Source organism: Odocoileus virginianus, chromosome 16 (assembly GCF_023699985.2).
Source record: "Odocoileus virginianus isolate 20LAN1187 ecotype Illinois chromosome 16, Ovbor_1.2, whole genome shotgun sequence".
NCBI lineage: Eukaryota > Metazoa > Chordata > Mammalia > Artiodactyla > Cervidae > Odocoileus > Odocoileus virginianus.
The window spans coordinates 53,219,747-53,244,269 of NC_069689.1; the positions used below are offsets into that span (position 1 = coordinate 53,219,747).

At 44.4% G+C, this 24,523-nt stretch overlaps 1 protein-coding gene across 7 annotated transcripts in view; it reads left to right on the forward strand.

Annotated features, from left to right (window-relative positions):
* The window catches only part of AKAP13 (A-kinase anchoring protein 13), a 314,021-nt gene that overhangs the window by 82,472 nt on the left and 207,026 nt on the right, over nucleotides 1-24,523 (forward strand). For all 7 annotated transcript variants that reach the window (XM_070478204.1, XM_070478206.1, XM_070478207.1 and 4 more), the window contains exon 2: nucleotides 3,561-3,604. In XM_070478204.1, the coding sequence (XP_070334305.1) occupies nucleotides 3,572-3,604 (33 nt within the window). In that variant the 5' untranslated portion in view covers nucleotides 3,561-3,571. The remainder of the gene's footprint in view (nucleotides 1-3,560; nucleotides 3,605-24,523) is intronic.

The following is a 24,523-nucleotide window of genomic DNA, read 5'->3' on the forward strand; positions in this document are numbered from 1 at the left end:
AGCAAAGACTCCAGTGGTCTCCAGATTGGTCTTGGGGAATAGGTTGGTTTTCAAGTGCATTTGCTCTGACTGAGACGGTCACCTTCCTGTAATACGTAGGCTCCTTTTTTTAGAACACAGTTCTCAAGTAAATTAAGTCTGTTTAAATGTGTGAAATAAGTTGATGCACTGTACATAGCAAGTGTTTGATGGTTTAGCATCAGGACTCTTGAATTCTCGATTTTAGGACCAGTTTGAGGGTCTTTCATCTACTGTGTTACTTGCTTTCTTAACTCTCTTTCCCTTTGGGGGTAAAAGCCGCCTCAGGAGGCCTCCCCTCAGCCCCGTGTTAAAACTGTATCCATCGTTACCTGTTCCCTCTTCCTTGCTGCTTTCCTGTAGCACTCAGTACTGGTCTATCCCTGTTAATCCTCAGATAAGCTCTGTCTGTACTCTCAATGCTTGGGTGCCCAGCACACTGTGGATGCCCGGTGATGGTTGAATTAATGAAATCGAGGAGAGTCTGTACTGTTTGTAGAATGAGGGCTAGAGGCAGGCAGGGCAGGTCGGTTGGTGACATCAGACTGGGCTTGAATTTTAGGTTCATCCACCTCTTATGTTGATATTAAATAATCATTGAAAGGAAACACCCCCCTCCCCAACCAGTGAGATGGGGAAAATTAGTGTTTTTTAAAAGGGGATGAAAAATGATATTGGAGGGACTTCCCTGGTGGTCCAGTGGTTAAGACTTTGCCTTCCATCGCAGGGGTGTTGTGGGTTCAATCCTTGGTCGGGGAGCTTGAATCCCACATGCTCGTGACCCAAAAACCAAAACATGAAACATAAGAAAAATTGTAACAATTTCAATAAAAACTTTAAAAGTGGCCCGTGTTTAAAAAAAAATGATACTGGCTATAAAGCTCTGTAAATGTTAGTCCTTGCTTTCCCCTGGTTTGTCAGCATTGAAGCCTAAAGGCAGTCTGAATTTAGCAATCCGATGCTTCTAGGGTCATTACCTTGATGACTTCTGACAGATTTATTCTTCCAGCAGCCTGTGTTGCCAGCACAACAATGAACTGTCCCTTTGACCAGTGTGGGTGGACAGACAGTTTGTCAGCCCTCTTTAATCCTCATATCAGAATAACTTGTATGGGTTCTGGCTTTGAAATAAGTTTAGGCGAGTCCACGATTCCAGACAGTTCAGAGGGCATCACCAGACCTTTCGCCCAAATGCAGCGGGTGCATCAGAGCAATTTATTTGTGTTCCTTGTACACACAGTCATTCTAGGTCTTCTGGCAAATCAAGAAACATCAGAAGGCTGGTAGGTCACTAGTTGGTCTCCATAGATTTCTTCAAACCTTTCCTGGTCTGGTCACAAGGTGTTAATTCTTGTTTTGGTTTCCACTGATGTTTCTTCTGTTGGGATGGTCAGGAATACTTCATAAGTCAGTTAAAGCAAATGGGTTTGGTTCGTGCATTTATAGATTGTTTCAGTCTTTTGTCCCAGGCAAGTCTGAACAGGACCTAGAAAGCTGATTAAAAGACTAGTGAGCACAGTGCTTAATTTTAAGTTAAATGGATATTTAATGCATTGAGAAAGTACTCTGCCTTCAATCTTTCTTTTCTCTCTCTCTCTCTTTTTTTAAATCATCCATGCTTGCTTTTTGAATCTGTTGGTTAGAAAAACAAAGGTTTTCTGAAAGAGTTGACTATTGCTCCATTTCTCAAGTTTGGTTTTCAGTGTGGATTTTTGTAGGTGATTTTTGCACCTTAAGGGTACAGAATCATTAAATGAAGGCTGGTAGGAAGGAAAGAGTGCCCTAAGCCGAGTGTGTGTCTGTGTGTGTGTGTATTGGGCGGGTGGGGGTGTGGACTACAGGACAGACAAGCCTCGTGTGTGTGTGTGTGTGTGTGTGTGTGTGTGTTGGGCGGGTGGGGGTGTGGACTACAGGACAGACAAGCCTTGTGTGTGTGTGTGTGTGTGTGTGTGTGTGTGTGTTGGGCAGGTCTGTTAATGTGTGTGTGTGTGTGTGTGTGTGTGTGTGTGTGTGTGTGCGCGCGCGCATGCGTGGTGGGGGTGTGGACTAGAGGGCGATCGGGGCAGGCAGGGCAGGTGGTCAGTCCCTGTGGGGCCACCCGGCTGTGGGCACGTCTTGCAGCAGAGTGAGGAAACCCATGGCCCGCTGCTGGTTGCAGATGATCGTGTGTGGGAGTCCGGTTATAGATTTATCTATTTCCCTAGAGGTGTGTGTTAACTGTTTTTGGGGTGAGCCTTTGACTTCCCTGGTGGCTCAGGCGGTAAAGCCTCTGTCTACAGTGCGGAAGACCTGGGTTCGATCCCTGGGTTGGGAAGATTCCCTGGAGGAGGAAATGGCAACCCACTCCATTACTCTTGCCCAGAAAATCCCGTGGACGGAGGAGCTTGGCGCAGGCTACTGTCCATGGGGTTGCAGAGTTGGGCACGACTGAGCGACTTCACTTTCACTTTGATCCTCAGACACACAACCTGACTAAACTGGCTGATTTGTAAAGAAGTTTTTATACTGAGAGGATTCTGTTAATTTGAGCTGTGTGTGGTTGCTCAGGCATTGCTTTTTATTCTAAAATTTGGTCTTTGATTTCTAGTTTAGGCTGTTGGCATTTCAGTTGCTAGGTTTTTATGATCTGGTGTGGCATCTTGCCAAGTATGGGATTTTATCTTTTTCTTTTTGCGTCTTGAATGCTGTTCCTGTAGGGTTTTTTTTTTTTAAATACTGCTAGATCGTAATTGATCAGGTTCCCTATTATGAGCAAGACACTCAAAATCTGTTAGAATGAAATTACTTGGGTCTTCTCTGATTCTTATGAAGATGGGATTAGCTTATTCTGAGATTTGTTTATTTAACAAAAGATTTGCCTATCTCAAGTAATTCTGGACTACGATAATTTTAGCTTAGATGAAATCCTGGTCAAATCACCAAGGTGAGCTTTTAAGAACATGCTGTTCTTAATAGTCACAAATGTACTATATAATGTTGTAAGTCTTCTCTAAAGTTCTTCCTGAGATTTTTGTGAGAATTCATTTAGACAGGTAATGACAGGGAATCCAGCCACTGATTTCAGGAGACCAACAGCTTCTAGTTGATGGAGGCCACCTGTGGCGCCCCTCCTCTGAGAGGAGGAGCTGTCTCCTGGTCTCCCCTCCGCCCTGAGCGCCCTAGTGATAACTGGGGGAAGCATCTTATGAGTTTGGGGGATTATATAGAAGTGTACCTTGCGCACGCACTGTTCTTTTTTTGGTTTGCGTTTAATATCCTGTTGTTGGTTGTTGAAACATCTTCTATGACTGCAAAGACTTGTCTCTGTTTTTCAATCAGAACATCTTTCTCCCCACTTGTAAAGATTGAATCTGGGCCACACGGCATGTTACAATCCTTGAACTTCTGTTTCCAAACCTCTGAGGAAAGCTGGGTATCTGTAACCCCAGACTGCTGATTTTGCTCATGTAATCTTGCTTGACATCTAGGACTTTTCCAGTAGGTTTTAAATTTTTAATAACTTTTAATTTTATTCTCATTTATTTCTCTCTCTTCTGTTCCAGTGTCCTGGGTCATGAAACTTAATCCACAGCAAGCTCCATTATATGTGAGTAAATCACCAGATTTCATTTTATCCTTACTTTTGTTGTTTAATTCTTATAATAAACTCAAAAGTGTTCTCCTGTGGTTATCAAAGGAATGTTGAACCATCTCTGCATATGAATATATTGACATGATACTCTTCAGAAATTGAATTTGATTTAGTGACTGTTAAATGATGAATAATGCATGATACTGAGTGGAGAACAAATGACACCTGTAAGCCTTGTGTGGTAGTCTGATCGGGTAGAGAAGACGCATGTATAAGGCAGTTTCATTGCCCTGCAAAGTGATTCTGCAACTTCTCATTTGGATACACAGTTCACTTCTGCAGAAGCAGGGTGTCGCGCTTCCTGCTGCTGTTGTGAGTTACCCTGTTCCACGACTAGGTGGCGCTCTGTCATTGGCAAAAGTGCCGTTTACTTTTAAGAACCTGAGTAAGAGCCATCCTCTCCTTAGAAAGTGGGGAAATTAGAAGATGACATGGATAAATGAATGAATGGAGACTGGAAAAAGTAAATTCTAGGTGTTTTTGTTAAACAAAGAACCAAACTGTTGTGAGTGAGCCGAGTGGAGGTGGTGAGAAGCGCCTGGTTGGTGAGCAGCCGTCGGAGAGGTGTGGCTCGGCCTTGTGAGGGGCCGGGGGCTTTGCTGTCCGTGGGGTCTGGAGAGGCGCACAGAGCTGTTTTGATGGCACAGGGTGTCAGTCCGATCCTTAATCCTGAAGATGAAGGACCGGTTCATTGGCGGAAAAGTGCGCAGTCTGTGGAGGACGCAGACCAGCAGGCGGAGGGCTGGGTGGCGGTGGGCGTGGTGTCGCTGAGCAGGCGGTCGGGCCCTGCTGAGTTTGCGTTCGCGGTGACGCGAGTCGGATCCTCAGAGGTGGGTGACGCTCAGTCGCGACAGCTCACGAGAGTGTGTGGAGTTTATTTCGTGACCACTGAGGAGCTTCTAATGGTGTTCAAACCAGCTGCTCATTTTATGTGTTTATTTTTTTAACTGTGCTGTGTTAGTAAAAGTCATATGTACTTACCTAACATGGAGCAATCATATGATTGCTCTTCATACAAAGCAAAACACATGTTCTTAGGCGATATCCTGTGTTCTTAAATTCCTTCCAGACCACTTGGAGACCATTTATTATGTTCACCAGTGGGTTTGCATGTGAATTGAATACCTTGGACTTAAGAAAACAATTGAGATAAAAGTCACACACCATAAAATCCACCCATTTAAAGTGTACAATTCACGGTTTTTAGTATATTCATAGTTGTGTCATCTTAACTTCAGGGCATTTTTTAGCACCCTCGACAGAAACCCCACCCCCCTTGGCAGCCACTCCCCAGTTCTCCCTCCTCCAGCCCTTGGCATCTGCTCTCTACTTTCTGTCTTTATGGTTTTACCTGTTCTGGAAATTTCATATAAATAGAATCATGCAGTATCTGGCCTTTTGTGACTGGTCTCTTTCACCTAACATCTTATATATAAGGTGTATATTAGAGTGAGTATAAGTACTTTGTTCCTTTTTATTGACAGATAATAATCCATCATATGGACAAATTACATGTTATTTATCCAGTCCTCAATTGATGGGCATTTAGGCTGTTTCTACTTTTTGGCTATTAAGGTTAATGCTGCTGTGAACAGCAGATTTTTGTGTAGGCGCCCAACTCTATTCTTTCCCCATTGATTTTTCTTGGGCACTTTTGTTGAGAATCAGTTGGTTATTAAATGTAGGGAATTATTTCTAGACACTCAATTCTGTTCCTTTCATTTATGTCATTCTTCGTTGGTTAAGTTTCTTTCAACAGTGATTGATAGTTTCCAGTGTACATGTCTTTAATTTTTGTAGAATTTATTCCTATTATATTCTTTTTGATGCTATTGTAAGTGATGCTGTTTTCTTAAATTCATTTTTAGATTGCTCATTGCTGGTGTAGAAATACAGTTTAGTTTTCTGCATTGATCTTTTAATCTACAACCTTGCTGAACTTGTTTATTAGCTAGTACTTTTTTTAGTGGATTCTTTAGGATTTTCTATATCCAAGATCATGTCAGCTGGAAATGTGCTGTGTGTGCTGTCGCTCCAGTTGTGTCCGACTGTGTGACCCTGTGGAGCGTAGCCTGCCAGGCTGCTCTGTCTGCGGCATTCTCCAGGCAGGAATACTGGAGTGGGTTGCCATATGCTCCTCCAGAGGATCTTCCCAACCCAGGGATCGAACCTGCGTCTCTTACGTCTCCTGCATTGGCAGGAGGGTTTTTACTACTAGCTTTACCTGGGAAGCCCTGTTGAAAATAGACATAGTTTTCTTCTTTCCAATCTTTTTATTTTATTTCTTTTTCTTGCCTAATTGCCCTGAGGAGAACCTTCAGTTCAATGCAGAGTTGAATAAAATAGTGAGAGGAGACATTCCTGTCTTGTTTCTAATTTTAAAGTGAAGGCATCCATTTTTTCACTGGTAACATTAGTACGACGATAGCTGTGGGTTTTCATAGGAGACTTCATCAGGTTGAGGAGGTTCTCTTCTATTCCTAATTTGAGTATTTTTATCATGAAGACTATTGAATTTTGTTGTTGAATGTTTTCTTCTGTCTGTCGAGATGTATTGTGTGGGTTTTTTATTTCATTCCATTATTGTATTATGTTGATTGATTTTTAAATGTTAAACCAACCTTTCTTTCCTGGGATTAATCTCATTTGGTCATGGTGTATAATCCTTTTTGTGTGTTGCTAGATCTGGTTTGCTAGTATTTTTGTGTCTATGCATAGTTTTCTCCTGATGTTTTTGTCTGCTTTTGGCCATGAATGAGTTTAATTATGGGCTGATATGACTGCATAGTTGTGGTAGGCAGAAAAATGGTTCAAGTGTGTCCATGTCTTAATTCCCAGAACCTGCAAATGTTTATCTCACATGTCAAAGGGGCTTCACAGATTTCAGTAAGTTAAAGATCTTGAAACCAGAGTTTATCCTTTAATTATCTGGATAACCCAGTGTAATCACAGAGATTCCTGTAAGTGAGAGAGGGAGGCAGAGATGTGTGGATGCCACGCTGCTGGCTTTGAATGAGGAAGGGTCCATGAGCCAAGGACTGCAGCCCCTTGAAGCTGCGGAAAGCGGGGGAACAGCCTTTCCTTACGACCTCCAGAAGGAACACAGACATCTTTATTTTAGCCCGGTGAACATCTTTCAGGCCTCTGACCTTCAGAACTGTAAGGTGATAAAACCTGTGCTGTTTTAAGCCTCCGAGTTTGTGGTGGTTTGTTGTAACAGCAGTAGAAAGCTAACACAGTGGTAGTTCGGGAAAACTCAGTTAGTAGTGTGCAGGATAATTTAGAAGGAGCGCGAAGAGGCTGAGAGGTGAGTTAGAAATTTTCTTGTCTTGCCATCATTGAATCTGAGAAGTTGAGAGCTAACAGGCTGTAGATGATACCTGCTTCAACCTCTCCATTTTAGAGATGAGGAAATGCATTCTGAAGACACCGTGATAAGGTCATGCAGCTCATTGGTGGTAAATTGTGATTTACATTGAATTTTGGGGGGCTTAGTCACAGAAATCACTGTAAAGTTTGTGAAGCATAAAAAAGCTTCATTTTGTTAGGGAAGCAAGGCTCTTAAAAATCAGTTCTGAAGAATATACTTAACATAGTGCTTTTATATATGACTTAGGTGTTTAGTGTGGTTGGACAGGCTCTACTGGGAAGACCATATTCAGTGAACTAAGGCAAGTCTCAGGGGTTTACACTGTTTGGGTGAAGGAAAGTATAGTTATCTCCCCTTCACTTTTCTAGTGATCTAGCATCACAGTTTCACTTTCTGTGGTTTCAGTTATCTTCAGTCACCATGGTGATAATATTATATGGAAAATTACAGAAATAAACAATGCATGTATTTTATCTATTTATTTATGACTAAAGTAGGAGGCATGCAGGATCTTAGTTTCCTGACCAGGGATCGAACCCACCCCCTGCGTGGAAGCCCCATGATTCATAAATTTTAAGTTTCCCACTGTTGGGAGTGGTGTGGTGGGATCTTGCCCCGTCCCGCTTTATCCTGTAGGGGATATGAATCATCCCCTTTTCCAGTGTGCCTGCCCACTGGTCACTTAGCATCTGCCTGGGTTGTCAGATTGTCTGTGGTATCTCACTGCTGTGTTCAGGTGACCCTTATTGTACTTAACAGTGACCCCAGAGTGCAAGAGTAGTGAGGCTGGCAATTCAGATACACTGAAGTGAAAAGTGAAGTGTGAAAAGTGAAAAGCCTTGAAGTGAAAAGGTGAAAGTTCTTGACTTAATAAGGAAAAAAAAAAATTCATATGCTAAGGTTGCTAAGATCTATGATAAGAATGAATCTTCTATCCATGAAATTGTGAGGAAGGAAAACTAAATTCATGCTATTTTTGCTTTCACACCTCACACTGCAAAAGCTACAGGCACAAAATGTGATAAGTACTTTAGTTAAGATGGAAAAGGCATTAAATTTGTACAGTAGGATATTCTGAGAGGAGGAGGCAGACACCACATTTACCTCACTTTTATTTCAGTATAGAACTGTTATCTTTTTCTATTTTCTTATTATTGTTAATCTCTTTACTATGCCTAATTTGTAAACTTTATCACCAGTGTGTGTGTGTGTGTGTGTGTGTGGAAAAAAACTTGTTAATTATATACAGAGTCAGGACTGTCCATGGTTTGAAGCATCTGCTGAGGGGTGGTGAATGTGACCCCCTGGATGGGAGAGCTGCTCTGTTTCAGGGCAGTCCATTGGTGAGGGGGTCAGTTCTCTGCACCTCGACAAGTACTAAGCAAAATAATGGAGTGTGTTGAAACTCTTCTTGATGATTTGAGATATGCTAGGGTGTATGTCATCAACAGAAGAGAGAAAACTCCTAGTTAATGAGGAAAAACGCTGAACATGGAGAATAACTTTCACCTGAAAGTTAAGAAAAATAGGCTGGATTCCAAATATTCCAAATAGACGTCTTGACCAGGCTTTGCATAAAAACGAGTCTACAAAAAGCTGCAGTAGTTAAAATGTAAGGGATATCCCAGATTTTCAGGTGGCAGCACTGTCAGATGCTTCAGTGAAGCTGTTGTAATGGGTGACTTTTGTGGACTGTTAACAGTGGGACACAGGGAACTTGGAACTTCGGGGGCCAGGAACTGTAATCTAGCTCTGCCTCAGTTTCCCTGCCTGTCAGCTCTGATCTCACAACTGCACCCTTGGTGTGATCAGCTCGTTACGTTACCAGGTCAGGTGTTTTCCTCGGCCTCTACAAAAACACTGATGGTTGCCAGGTGAATGTTTATAAGAATTGCAGCTTCAGGACCATTGGGTGGTGGTGGTAAAGACTTGGACAGGTTCAGTCACACCCCTCTAGGTGGTAAGGGCCTGGATTGTTGGAAAGTGAAAGTGCTCGGTGTTCAGACATGTCCGACTCTTTGCTACCCCATGGGCTGTAGCCCGCCAGGCCTCTCAGTCCATGGAATTTTCCAGGCAAGAATACGGGAATGAGTAGCCATTCCCAGGTCTCCAGGGGGTCTTCCTGATCCAGGGATTGAACCTAGGTCTCCTGCATTGCAGGCAGATTCTTTACCATCTGGATTGTTTAGTGGAAGTAAAAATGGAGGGGCAGTGGAAGGCACAAGAAATATTGAAAAGAGGCAGTAGATCGGAATTCTTTAAAAATGAAAGCATGATGGTGGATTGAGGACTTGAATGTGAATGGCAGCCTGTGCCATTGCCAGATATGGAAAAAGGAGGCAAGTGATGACTTTGTTCTTTAAGCATGTTTAAGGGCATGTTGATGTTCCCTTTTGCAGCAGATGTGGGCTTGGAACTGTGGGCTGAGCAAGTTGGTTTCCAAGTAGAGTTTGACTCATTTATAAGAAATTGATACTTTTGACTCTTAGAAAAGATGAGTTCTTTGAGAAAGATAAAAGAGTGAGTGGAATTAGGATGGTGGACTGTAGCAAGAGAAGGTGAAGTTGACTCGAGAGAGGAGGAGTTCCGGAAATCTGGGCTGCATTTGAACTTTGGGCCTTTTAGCCCTGAAATTCTTAAGGTTCAGTCACACGTTAGTCCTGGGAGTGAACTTGGGGATGGAGCTGGAGAGTTCTTAGATGCCTGCTTTGTGCAGACCCCTTTTTGGAGGCTGGGGATTTAGCCCTGAACAAAGCCGAAGGCTCTTGTGCTGCTTGCATTATAGCGAGGAGAAGGCATAACTCTTAAACAAGAAAATGCCCGGAATCACAGTTTCTTGAAAATTAAACAAGAGGATGTGACGTGGTGTCTGAGTAGGGCCTCTTTCAGGGGTGCTCGGGGAAAGGGTTGGGGAGGACCTCTAGCTCCGGGGCGGAGTGGACCGGCCACTTAGGCTGAGACCTGAGTGACCGGTACGAGCCAGCTGTGTGTGGGTCTTGGCCCAGTGTTCCAGCCCAAGGCCACAAGTGCAGGGCTCTGAAGCCAGGGCTGGGGGCGGGGTGTGCGCTCCTGGAGGAAACTGGAGACTCAGGGAGGAGACAGGGAGAAGCCTGACCTGGAAGGCTTTCACAGACCCTTGGGTGACTCCCCCAGGCCTGCCTTCTCTCACAGCTGAAGCCCACCTCTGAGTGTCCTCTGCACCCCAGCCTCTGGCTCACGGTCAGGTCTAGCCTTTCAGGGACAGTGGATTTATCGTAAGGCAGAGTGCTGGGCCCCAGACAGACTGCATTCTTAGGCAGCTGAAGCATATTGTTTTGGATTCCCCATTTGAGGAGAAACAGTTTTCATATTCTGTAGTCATTTTTAAGATCTGTGTTTTGATGCAAATGGAACATCCTTGAATGGAAGAATGTTTTAAAGGAGATCCGACTCTCATTCGTCTGAGGGCGGTGGGATTAAAAGTTTCTGCTGTTTTCTTCATGCTTTTGGGGAGAAAAGTAAGTCTTCCCAAAAACCTGCTGTTGTGAACCTTCATTAACGATGTGTGATGCAATCTCACAGTGGTTCTTTCAGCCCCTGGTTTTCTGTGACTGCTTCACCAGCTGGCGTCACACTCACCTCCATCTCCCATAACCTTTCTGGATGACAGCTCCTTAAAAACAAGAGTTCATATTCGTATACTGCCTCCAGGTTTAAAATGCACATTTGCACACAGAATATCATTTGATTCTTGTTACAACCTTGTGTAATCCGCCTGCAGTGCAGGAGACCCCAGTTCAATTCCTGGGTCGGGAAGATCCACTATAGAAGGGATAGGCTACCCACTCCAGTATTCTTGGGCTTCCCTTGTGACTCAGCTGGTAAAAGTATCCGCCTCAGTGCCGGAGACCTGGGTTTGATCCCTGGGTCGGGAACATACCCTGGAGAAGGGAAAGGTTACCCACTCCAGTATTCTGGCTGGAGAATCTCATAGACTGTATAGTTCACAGGGTTGCAAAGTGTCAGACACGACTAAGCAACTTTCACATTCTTTCTTTCACAACCTTGTGAGGCGGGGAGGAAGCTTCATTCTCACCCTCATAATACTTGAAGAAATGAGAGTCCAAGAAGGTTCATTTAGTGTTTGCTTTACCCAGAGATTGTGAATCTCAAACCCATGGTCTGTCTGCTGTATACCAAGCTGTTATTAAGCAGGGTTGCTATCCATAGTTGTTACCTAAGACACAGCAAATCTCACTACATTTTATGTGGTAGAGACTTGCACAAATAGGCTTCTCTGGTAGCTCAGACGGTGAAGAATCCGCCTGCAATGTGGGAGCCGTGGCTCGATCCCTGGGTTGGAAAGGTCCCCTGGAGGAAGGCGTGGCAGCCCACTCCAGTATTCTTGCCTGGAAAGTTCCGAGGACAGAGGACCTGGCAGGCTACAGTCCCTTGGGTGGCAGAAACATGACCGAGTGACTGAGCGCATCGCAGCACAGACTTGCACGAATAAAGTCCTTTTTACGCTAAGTAACCCACGTTTAATCTTCCATTTCTCTTGTTTTTAAAATGTTTAAATGTTTTATTTGAAAGAAGTGCACATTTACAGAAAAATGACAAGAATGCAGCTTCACCTCTGCTCTCCTTTTATTAACATTTAGGTGTGACCTAAATGTGATTTTCTTACCATTTTCTTTATTATGTATTTTTTGAACTGTGTGAAAGTTGCAGGCATCATACCTTTCCCCCCCTAAATATTTCAGCCTGTATCAATAGTTCTTAAAGACTGAGACATTCTCTTTCATGATGACAGTACAATCAACAAAACAGGTATCATAACATTTACGTAATACTCTTATGTTAGTCCATATCCAGAGTTCTCTAATCATCCCAAAATGTCCTTTAAACCATCCTCCTTCCCGCATTTCCCCAGTTCAGGGTTTAACCCAGGATTACACCTTATATTTATTTACAGTCTCTTAACCGAGTACAGTTCCTTTGTCTTTCCTGGTGCCAACATTTTGGAAGAGAATGGCCAGTTAGCCAGTTACTTTGCTGAAGTTTTTCTGGATTTGGTCAGGAATACTACATAAATTCAAGTCACCTTCACTTCTTTTTGACAAAACAATTGCCTTTTCAAAGTTGCTCATTAAAAAGTAAAATAAAGATGCTTAATTGTTTCCCAGGTTTCATTATTAGATTTACCTTGTGTGAGTCCTGAATCAGTGCTGTCATATTTGTGATTAAAACTATTGCTCACAAGGAAATAAATGTGATAACAATGTCTTCATTGTGCACCTTTGACTTCTTACAGCTGTAAGGAGATGTGTACAGCATCCTTGCAAAGTATAGCTAAGAATGTCTGATTTTATTTAGATATGTGTTCTGTGAAAATAACCTACTCATTCCTTTAGCCAGTTGAACAGGCATGGTAGATGTAGGGTCCTGGAAATACTATCTTTAGTCCTTCTGGGACTTCTGGTCTGAGCCACTTTTTACAGTAAGCAGCATACAGCAAATGGTTTTTATAAGTGTAGTACATGTACCCTTTGGTGGTAGAGCCCTTTTCACTGTCGAGATAAAAGCACATACTTATCCCAGAAAGGATAGGGGGTGAGGGATGCTACCAGATGATAAAAGAGAAAGCCAGGCACATGAAACAAAAGTTGGTATTTATAAAACAAACAAAATAGGTCCCGCCACCATCCCCACACACTAAGCACTACCGGACCTAGCAACCTAGCAACTGGACAAGAGCAACAGTAAATAAATCCTCCCCCAGACCAACAGCTGAAAAGGAAGCAAGGAAGGAGGAGGAGGAAAGGGTCTCTTTAAATGCCTCTTATCTAAGGCCCCCAGGCTTGTTCTAGAAGAAATCTGGGCAGACCAGCCCTGAAGGCTTTTTCTTCTGTCATCTGATAGCATCCCTCACACCCTATCCTTTCTAGGGCACAGGAGACAATAGGGGTCAAGAATAAGCAGATCTGGATTATTCCAGAGAAAGTCACTTCCTTTCCCCGCCCTGACTTAAACTTTTCTGGAGAAAAAGCCACGATGATGCCCCCCAAGTGACTGCCCCACGGTTGGTGCCCCGTGTGGGAATGAACTTTGTGACTGAGGTCAGGACTGCAGAACAGGGAGATGAGTCAGGGGAATCATGGTATTTTTGGGGTGGTTGACCTCACTCCGCTGGAAGAGTGAAGAAACTGAGCTACTGCAAGACTGGCGGATTTGCCCGAAGTTTCATGGAGGTTGTGATGGTTCTGGTCAGGTGGCAGGAGCTGCAGGTAACTCGCCCAGCCAGCATGCCAGAGGCGAAGGTTGGAATTCAGGGCTGTGGTAGAAGCCTGGGAATACATGGCTATGTAGGAGGAAAAAAGGGAACAGTGGGAATGCCAGAAGGAGAGAGAAGTATTTCAAAAGATAGCATTGAACTCTCTTTCAGAGTAGTGTTGGTTGCTCAAGTCGTCTCCAGCTCTTGTGACCTCATGGACTGTAGCCTGTCAGGCAAGAATATTGGAGTGGGTAGCCATTTCCTTCTCCAGGGGATCTTCCCAATCCACGGATCGAACCTGAATCTCCAGCATTGCAGGCAGATTTTTTAACTGTCTGAACCTCGAGTAAAAATAAAACATGGGTTGTAACACTTGACTGTAAGAAGTCATTAATAACCATCCTGGTGAATTACTTGGTCAGATACTTACCTTTATCCCTAGATCTTTTACAGGAGGATGGGGGTGGCTCTTTAGCCCTGGACCAGTGAAAGGAAGAGGTAGCCACGGCTCTTGAATAATGACGGAGGCATTTCTGTGTATAGCACGGCTCCTGCAGGGGTTTGGTTTTTGTTTTTTTGCTGCTTTTCTGTGTTAGAATAATGTCCTTACTGGTTGCCAAAGTGTTCCAGTGGGCATTGGGCATTTGATGGTTAATGAAACCCCAGAATGGATGGCTCGGCTCTGACACTGACTCAGAAGGTTTATCTTGGATGCTTGATGATCCGCTAACTAAAATCACCATAAGAGCACATTTAAAGAGGAAAAACTTGGGGTTCATTTCTCAGATCCTTCAGTTATAAACTTGCTGGTGTCCCCAAGATTTGTGGTTGGGTGAACCCATCTCAAGGTCTCCCTCAGGAAAACCAAAACCCCCATCCCAAAACTACATACTCCTTTAAAAGCAGAGAGATAGACATTAGATATAGGTTAGTATGGAATACTTATCATGACCTGCCATATGATTGGGATGAAACCCACATTTATTAGATTTTCAAGGGGGAGAGCTATTCTAATTACAAAGCAGATGTTCAGAACCCCAACAGATCTGGTTTATTATGTCCTTTCACATTTCTCTTTTTTCCATAGCACTGAATGTTTTTGCCTGTAACTGCTTCTGGGAGGAGGAAAAGCATCCTGTCGTATCTTTGGCACTGGATTCCTTTTTCCTTACAAAACAAAACAATATCCAGTGATTATAACTATTTCTATTAGAATAGGGACCAGTGTTTGAGATGATGTCGCTCTCTGTTCTGTCAAGTAGGGGAGGGTATCCTTGAGACTCATTGGAGAAGACCCTGATGCTGTGAAAGACCAAGGGCAGGAAGAGAAGGAGGCGACAGAAGACAAGATGGTTGGCATCACCGACTCAATGGACATGCGTTTGAACAAGCTCTAGGAGATGGTGAAGGACAGGGAAACCTGGCGTACTGCAGTCTATGGGCGTACTGCAGTCCATGAAGTTGCAAAGAGCTGGACGTCACTTAGTGACTGAACAACAACAACTGTGTGTTAATCAGAACTGACGTCAGTGCCAGTCCACGTGGCCATGTCATGCTCAGAAAGAAGGGGGTTTAACATGAGCAATTAAAACAGTTTGTTTTTGCATAAGGATAGTTGGTATAAATAATCATAGTTGAGAAAAGTAAAAGTGTTAGTTGCCCAGTCGTGTCTGACTCTGTGCAACCCTGTGGACTGTGGCCCACCAGGCTCCTCTGTCCATGGAATTCTCCAGGCAGGAATACTGGAGTGGGTAGCCATTCCCTTCTCCAGGGGATCTTCCTGATCCAGGAATCACACCAAGTTCTCAGTGATGTACAGGCAGATTCTTTACTGTAGGTTACCTCCAGCTTTAATGTCCTCCGTTGAGTCTTTGGAGGGGAAGAGGACCTATTTGGTAGTGGCAGCATTTTATCTCTTCCAGATGAATGTGTTTCCTTAGCAGGAGATGAAATAACAAGGCTATCTCCCTCTCCTTGGCTGTTGTTGTGTTACATGTTGCTCCTACAGAGAGCTTTATCAACTTTCTGATCTCTTAAATGAATTACCTGTCTTTGCCTCAACAATACATGTCGGATGGGTCAGCTGTAATGTTTTGTAGACTGGAGGCTCTTTCCAGCCAGATCTGAGTACTGTGTTTTAAATAATGACAATTTTGTCAGTAGTGCCAGAAGAAATAAGGAAGTCAAGTGTTCCTCAATTTAGCTTTTGATGACTTTACAGAGCAAGAGCTTCAGTCTCCTTCTGTTGGGCTTGTTAGCCCATCTGCAGAAACTTGCTTTGAAGTTAACAGATTTTGCATTTGCAGATAGCGTTTTCTTTTCCTTGGCATTTTCCGAGTAAGTGGAGATACATAAAGGCCAAAAGCCTTCTCAGAGTCTCTCTGTAGGATGCTTTTACACTAACTTGATGTTTCCCAAGCATCTGGATATTTGGGAAGGGGAGTGGTGGTGGGAAGAGGGCAATAGAATTAAATTTTCCATTTGGTTCCAGTGAAGAAAAGTCCTGCTTTCCAAAGAAGACCAAGATGTAATGCTCTGTGTCCTTAGCTCACTCACTCATCAAGTATTCGTAAAGCACTTGTGAATGGAGTGAATGGAGGACCTGGTCTTCGGAAATAGATTCTTTCGCCGGAGTTCACATGCATGAGGAATTAAATGACAGTACAGGTAGTATTGCCTCAGATGCTGGATTTGTTACACAGACAGTGATGGTTCATGGCAAGAAGAGGGATGAGATGTTGGCAGAAATGATAGGAAGGCCTTCAGGGAAAATGGGGTTCCGTTAGCCTGGACAGATGTGGCTCTGGAGAAAGGAAAGAGCAGAATGAGAGTGGGGAATAGAATCTGCGAAGTAAGTTGTGGACATGGGGTTATCGGGGTGGTGAGGAAGCTGGCTTGACTGGAGAGGACAGTTCACGTGGTGAGGAGGAGATGGCATAGACATGCTCTGTTGCTTAGGGTAGCCACTGGCCCCATGGAGCCATGGAAATTAATAAAAGAAAATTGAAAAATCAGTTCCTCCATTGTAGAGAGCTTAGCTGCCACGCTGGCTGGCGGCCGCCACGTTGGACAACGCAGATAGAACATTTCTATCAGTGCAGAAAATTCCGTTGGCCAGCACTGATGAAGAGAGTATGGCGTTTGACAAGCAGGACAGGGATCGACTGGAGGTCTTCCGACGAGGCCAGGGGTCGCGCGATGGAAGCGGTCGTGTCCCAAAGGCCATGGAGGAGGGGCGTGGGACGAGCAGAGGGGACCGCCAGGGCCTGCTGAGCGGGTGGGCCTGGTCACCCTTCGAGCGTGCGGGGTGCTCGTGAGGATGGGAAAGCGGTTCCAGAGACCAAGTGGACTGTGTCTGACAGAGTGGCGGAAAGCATCAGAGAGCCACAGATGTGACCACCAAGGATTTTCCTAAAAGAGGAAGAGGGATAATGTAGAGCCAGAGCGAGGGGTGCCATGACGGAGAGAAACCTTAAATACATAGGTAGTTTTTAGAGAGACCCATCTCCTTTATTTTGTGTAGCACAAAAGCATATAAACATGATTGTGTGGCTTCTTCTTGCATCTCTGCACAAGCACTTGGGTTGGTAGCTCTTTCCTTTGTTTGCTTAGAAAGAGAACGACACTTAACGGAGTACTTTTTCATGTAAGGTGACTTAGGTACATTATCTCTTCACCCGCCTGAGGCCTGTGTTACAGATGAAGGAATATATAGTTGGTAAGAGGTGAAGCAGAGCTCTGAACTCAGAACTCTCGCCCTTTCTATCTACTCTCTCCAAGTAAGAATGGTTTCACTCCCAGTCCCTTAAATTGCCGCCACCCTCTCTCAACCTGGGACCTCGAAGCCTGATGCTTCTGTCACATTCTACATTTAGAGGTTGGCATCAGTACTGGATTCCACTTGCCGTCGCTTCTTCAAATGTAAGCTGGAGATCTTGTAAACGTTGTTTACTCAGGGCAGTCGTTGGTGTGAGGAGTTGCCCAGCCTGACTTGCAGCTGAATTGTTCTAGAGCACTGGGTTTCAAAGTGTGGTCCCACCAGCATGAGCATCACTAGGAGTTTCTTAGAAATGCAGATCTTCAGGCCCCATCCAGACCTACTGAATCAGAATGCTTGGGGTGGAGCCCTACAAACAGGGGTGTGTGTGTGTATTCGCGCCCCCACTCCCCCATGCCCCCCATGCGAGAGGCTTGTGGAATCTTGGTTCCCCAACCAGGGATCGAATCCTCATCCCCTGCAGTGGAAGCACCCCCTCTTTGCAAACCCGTAGTCCTAACCTCTGAACCATCAGGGAAGTCCTCATTTAAAAAAAAAAAAGTTTAATGATAGTTGTTCATGTAAGTGAAAGTCGCTCAGTCATGTCTGACTCTTTGTGACCCCGTGGACTATACAGTCTATGGAATTCTCCAGGCCAGAATACTGGAGTGGGTAGCCGTTCCCTTCTCCGGTGGATCTTCCTAACCCAGGGATCGAACCCAAGTCTCCCGCATTGCAGGCAGATTCTTTACCAGCCGAGCCACCAGGGAAACCCTGTTCATATAACTTCACTGATAAAAATCTCAGACTGTAGATTGTTTGTAAACAATTCCAGTTATTTGGTTGTGGTGGTCATTGATTCCGCAGCACATTACCTTGCAAGCCACTTTTAAATAAGCCCTCCAGATGATTCTGTTGCACCCCAGTATTTTAAGAATGAACCAGTAAACAAAAAGGATGGTCTTAAAAGCCCCTTTCCTGCAGATTAAATTGGACAGAATTGTTTTTGTTGCTCTCACTTCAGCGTCTGTCACAGTACCTTGCACATAAGAGGCCCTCAGTGTTTTTGATTAAACAGAGTTAAAGCTGTTCCGGGCTTCCCAGGCAGTGCAGTGGTGAAGAATCCACCTGCAGTGCTGGAGGCCCAGGAGACTCAGGGTTGATCCCTGGATCCAGACAATCCCCTGGAGAGGAGGGCGTGGCAACCCATCCCTCTTGCCTGGAGAATCCCGTGGACAGGGAGGCCTGGTGTGCTGCAGTCCATGGGGTCGCAGAGAGTCTAACACGACTGAGCGACTGAACTGAACTGAACCCAGGCACTGGTACATTCCCTTTTTGGTCTGTGGGATCCATCGATCTGACTGTGGACTTACTTTCTGCTGTTCCTGTTATCATCTTCATCTAGTTAAACGTCAGAGGTGATCTTAACTTCCCCTTATGATGGTGCATTCCTCTCTACTCACTTCCTGCATTCCTCACTTCTATTTGATTAAAGATGATTTGGTTCTTCATCTCTTACTTGCTGTAGTTCATGTGTATGCAGGAGAAGGCAGCAGAAATGCAGGTGGTATGAAAATGGTAATCCTTATGAATGAATTTTTGCCTCGCTAAAAAGTTTGTGACACGCTGTGACTCCACTTGTTGGACGTAGTATGAATAGGATGCTGGTTTCTAATTAAAAAAACAAATAGGCAACAAGCAATAAAGATTTACTCTGTTGCAGAGGGAGCTATAGTCAATATCTTTTAATGACCTATAATGGGAAATAATCTGAAAAATAATATATGTGCATATGTATAGCTGAATCACCTTGCTTCGCACTTGAAACAGTCAGCTATACGTCAGTAAAATATATATATTAAGGGAAAAAATGGTAATCCTAAGGGGCCTCATTTTTTGTTGCTCTTTAATTTTGGGGAGGGCTGAAAGCATGTATTTTTAATTAACTTCTGGGTGATTCTTTGGTTCTGGGACAACACTTGGAGAGCCCGGGTCGAGAAATGTAACTTCCTTGTAGGCGTCAAGTAGACAGAGGTGAAATTCCTGCTCTAGTACTAATCAGCTGTGGGAGCCTTACAGTCTTCCTCTGTAAAATTCAGCAGGATAATGCCAGAATTACAGGCTTTCTGTGAAGGCTAAATGTGATTTAAAAAATGACAGCCATGGGCGGGAGGTGGGAGGGAGATTCAAGAGGGAGGGGACATATGTACACCTGTGGTTGAAAGTGAAAGTCGCTCAGTCCTGTCTGACTCTTTGCGACCCCGTGGACTGTAAGCCTGCCAGGATCCTCTGTCCATGGAATTCTCCAGGCCAGAATATTGGAGTTGGTAGCTGTTCCCTTCTTCAGGGATCCTCCCAACGACAAACCTAGACAGAATATTAAAAAGCAGAGAAAGGTCTGTATAGTCAAAGCTGTGCTTTCCCCAGTAGTCATGTATCAGTGTGAGAGCTGGACTATAAAGAAGGCTGAAAGCTGAAGAACTGATGCTTTTGAACTGTGGTAATTTTGCTGTTATCTGAAATGGTAGACTATTTCTTCCTACTACTTTATGATTTTTAAGTATTGTGGATCATTCAGTGTCCATATAGCTATTCAATATCAGTTAGAATATTTAGCCAGCTTTAAGAAGGCTTCATAATTTACCTTTAAAGCTAATCAAGTTTTAAATTTTTTTTCTACATGTCTTTGTTGAGTGCTTTTCAGAGGGTGTCATAAAACCGATTTTGCCATGCAGTTAAAATCCTTCACCTGTAATTAAATTTAAAAAACAGTAAAATTTATTACTTTGTTTTACTTTGAGAAATATTTTACTAGAGGAGAGTATAAGGGAAAGTAAAAACATGGAGATTCTGAAATGTGGGATATTTTTGTTTACTTTGAATGAGTGGGGACATGTGTTTGATGTCTGCTGTATGCTGGGTACTTGTTGAAATACTAGTACTTTGGGTTAAATAGTGACCCTAATCTGTTTAAGAGAGTCGTGCTGGTTTGTTATAGTTAGCACATGATGAAAGAGCCATTATTAAATTATTTCATGCACTTCAAAATATGTGAATGTAGTAATACAGTTTCTACCCTTGTGGAGCTCACAATTTTGTGGTTCCCCAGAAGGACTTGAGTGGTTCTCAGAAGAATCCCAGAGCTGATAGCAACTGACGTTGGAGTTCTGAGTCACGGGACTTGGGGCCCCTGGTTTCCCCTCCACAGTGATGCCCCCCATTCTGTATTTGCGTCTTCCCTCCTAAAGATGGTAAAGAACTTGTCTACAGTGCAGAAGACCCGGCTTCAGTCCCTGGGTCAGGAGGACCCCCTGCAGAAGGAAATGGCACCCTACTGCAGTTTTCTTGTCTAGAGAATTCCCTGGACAGTTCATGGGGTCATAGAGCGTTGGACACGACTGAGCAACTACCACTTTCCTAAATCTTGGTGTAGTTGACAGTGTCCCCGCTTCCAGCTTTGATTGTCTCTCTTCATGGTCTCGCATCCTGGGCTGGGAGTGAGATCTGAGCAGGTGCCCTGGACCCACTGGTTCCCCCCATGGAGACACTGCCCGTTGCACAGACAGGACAGGAATCGGAGACCTTGGCCTCCACGCCCAGAGGGAGGCACCGTGTGTTAGATCAGCAGGCAGGCCTTCCACCCGAGGAAGGAGACCAGGTGAGTCCTCGGAATAGAAAGGTGGGGCTGGTTTCACACCCTCCCCTCCTGGGCGTCATCGGTCACGTGAGAGGAGGACGTGACAGGTGGAGGCAGCCATGTGGCCAGGTGGCGAGACTCACGTAGTCAGAGTGAGGCTTCAGCCTGCTGACGTGTTCTACCGTCCGTGTGTTGTGCGCTTGCAGGGTTTGTGCAGCGCTTCCCTGGTGCCTCGGTCGGTAAAGAACCCTCCTGCAACTCAGGAGACCGGGGTTCGATCCCTGGGTAGAGAAGAAGGGCATGGCAACCCACTCCAGTATTCTCGCCTAGAGAATCCCATGAGCAGAGGCGCCTGGGGGGCTACAGTGCATAGGATCGTAAGAGTTGGTCCACGGATAACGGCGGGAGGGGCTCTGGGCGGCAGAGGCGGCTGGGGAGCAAGGGCCGTGTTGAGGGGAACCTCGTTTCCTGCAAGTTGAAGGGACACGCTCGAGAGTTAGGACGTCATCCTGTTGGTCGCCCATGAGTCTCAGGAGAGTAACTTGACTAGATTGTATTTTGGAGATTTGTCCTTTTGCCTTGTATTGTTTGGAGGGTGAGTCTGGAAGCCTGGAGACCCAGTTTCATAGATGCCTTTAGAGGAAAGAAAGAGACCTGATCAAGGATAGCCGAGGAAGCTACACAAATAAGTGTGGGAGATAGAACACAAGTCCAATTGCCAGATTTTAATGATAGAATGCCCCCACTTCAATCATCTGCTTCCTGGGAGGACAGAGAAGGAAGAGAGAGATGTTCTGTCAAGAATTAATTGAAAAAAATCCTCATGGTGTCTGCATTTTAACCAAACACCTGGACCTGTTAGGAAAGGGGGACTGTCTCTTTAAGTGTTGACCCAAATACTCGAGCAGTTCCAGAGTTGTGAAACATTTGTGAGAGGGTGAGGCTGTTTTTTAAAGCCACCAGCCAACACCCTTCGACCAATTTAGCTTTGCTTATTAACAGGAATAGACTGAGAGGTAGGGCTGTGCATCGAAACAAAAAGCTCATCCTCTTAGAGTTGTAAAAAAGTTCTTTTTAAGGAACACTTTCCTTAAACATCAAGGGGTCCATACATTAAATGATTTCCAAGCTTTTTGTAATTTTGATTCCTTTTCCAACTGAAGTTTCAAGATTCCTCCCTGTTCTGAGAGAGCAGTCCTTAAAACCAGTCCATACGGAGCACTCTGCAGACAAATTGAGCGCCATCTACTGGCGTGTATTTGACGGCCCGCGTCGGTGGCGCTTGGAGACCTTTCAAGTGTTTATGTGCGTCTTGGGACTTCTCTAGTGACTAGGACGGTAAAGCCTCTGTCTGCAGTGCGGGAGACCTGGGTCTGATCCCTGGGTCGGGAAGATCCCCTGGAGAAGCAAGTGGCAGCCCACTCCAGTGCTCTTGCCTGGAGAATCCCATGGATGGAGGAGCCTGGTAGGCTACAGTCCATGGGGTCACAGAGAGTCGGACAGGACTGAGCAACTCCACTGTAGTGTTGCAAAATTATGAAGCTGGAAGACAATATGAATTTTGATCATAATTGCTAGTAATATTTAATAGTTTAATGTTAGCACTGGGAAGGGGAATGCCTTTTGGCTGGAATATAAACATATGATCAAAAATGAAAGCAGGTTATAGGGATTTCACTGACCTGTATCTTTATCTGGCAAAAGATTAGCCTGGTTGAAACAAAAACTAACTTCAAATGTCATATAAAATGGTTACAGTAGTTTCTAATATTTGTTGTTTTTCATTTGCTCAGTCATATCCGACTCTTTGCAGCCCCATGGACTGCAGCATGTCAGGCTTCCCTGTCCATCACCAACTCCCCGAGCTTGCTCAGACTCATGTGCATTGAGTTGGTGATGCCATCCAACCATCTCTTCCTCTAGATGCCATTAGTGCTCTCCCCAAATGCTCCACCACTGTTAAGTGAGTGATAAGGAAGACAGACTTAGTGTTGGGTTTAATTTGTGGCATTTTACAGTTTGCTTTTGCAAAAGGATGACATGTTTTTGGTTCAGCCCAGCAGACATTAAGCACTTGCGATGTCTCAGGCCTTCTGAAGAGATGTTGCATGTACAGAGATGAGCTGGATGAGGGCCCAGCCCCAACTCCACTGTAAATGGCTAAGCGTTCAGAAGACCCTTTCCTCCCTGGGTGATCTGTCCTGAGCCATGAGCAGACTCGGGCGCAGCCACTTCCCTGGAGAGGCTTTCCTCATACCTACCTCAGGACAGAGTATGGGTGCCTAGGGACGAGACGCTTGTGTTTATGCTAATTAGAGCACTTACAGGGTGGCCTTCCGTCCATAGACGTGTCTGTCTAGGCTCCTGGCAGACAGGAAGTATTTATAATTCTAGTACCAGTTGATACCAGAGACGAACTGTATTAAACAGAGGCACTGTGTGCTTGTTAAGCATCACTGGATGAATAACTTAAGGCTTTGGTAATGGGAACAGGGCAGAAGGGAAGGGAACGAACACATTAATATTGGGCTGTTAAATATCTTTCAACTGTTTAACTTATCTACTTGATGGATAGGCTGGAATAAAAATTTATACTAGCAGTAAAAAGTTATGAACTAATAAAACACACTCAAGGAAATGTTTCAAGTAATAAAATATTTTCAAGTATTTTAAGGCTTATTTACATATCAGCATTAAAATTTCAAATATTCCTATTTTAAAAATAACCCCAATAACTGATGGCTAGTGGTCCTATAGTATATTTGATAGCAATAAGTCCTCTGAAAGTCCTTTAACTTTCATTAGTTCAGTCTGGCTTTCTACCTCATTAGTACAGATCAGTGATTGTGAGTGATAGATCTCGGAAAAAATACAAAGACTTTTGTAGTTACTGAGGTTATTATTAACAAAATGGTTAAAGTAAAGAGAAATTTGAAATATTTTTGATGGTTGGAAATTAACTGTATCACGAATCTAGGAAGTGATATTTATTTTAGTTGTGAGCTGTCTGGAGTATGCAAGATGAAAAAGAAATCTCCGTATTTTAAGTTTTGGGCTAGAGAGGACTCGCTTGCGGCTGCCGTTAAACAGAGAGAAGTATGGTCAGCCTCATACTCTTCCTTGATGGCATTTGCGTTTCAGTTCCTGTTGGGTCCAGAGGAGCTTATTGCTGGGGTTGAGGGCCTGGAATAGTCTGTTGTGAAAAGACCCATTTAAGGCTGGAGAAAAATGAAACAGTTCTTGAGTTTGCCGCTTTCCTGTCTTCCCAACTCTCCTCCCCTGTGTGTTCTGAAGACTGCTTAAACATCATTGCTTTTAAAGCTGCCGATCCTTTACCCCTCACCTCCTTTAGCATCACTGATGCTGTGTTCCTTGATTTCTTCTCTTCTCTGGCTGGCCTGTCCTTGCGTGGTCTGTCCCTCCCTGCCCTCCTCTACAGGAACCTGGGGTCAGGCCTTGGCTCTCTGTTACCATGGCGACCTCATTGCTGGCAAGGCTTCTTAACTTAGTGTGGGTTGACTCTCAGATCTGCCTCACCAACCCAGACCTTTTCTGATACCCTGTCCTGCTTGGCCAGAGGAACCTGGCGGGCTGCAGTCCATGGGGTTGCAGTCGGATATGACTGAGCACGTGCATGTCCTGTCTATATGATGTCTACAGTTTCCCCTCCTGCTGGTAGATGAAAGTTGACGTTTAAAGCTTATCATCCACTTTCTCACAAATCATTCTCACAGCCCCCTCCCATTTTTCCTTGGAGAGATACCCATTTTTTTCTCCTAGTGTTGCTTCATGTCTATTCTCTTCCTATATTTGTCCAGCTCCCATCGTCAGCTGTCATATTTCATCAAATTATTTTC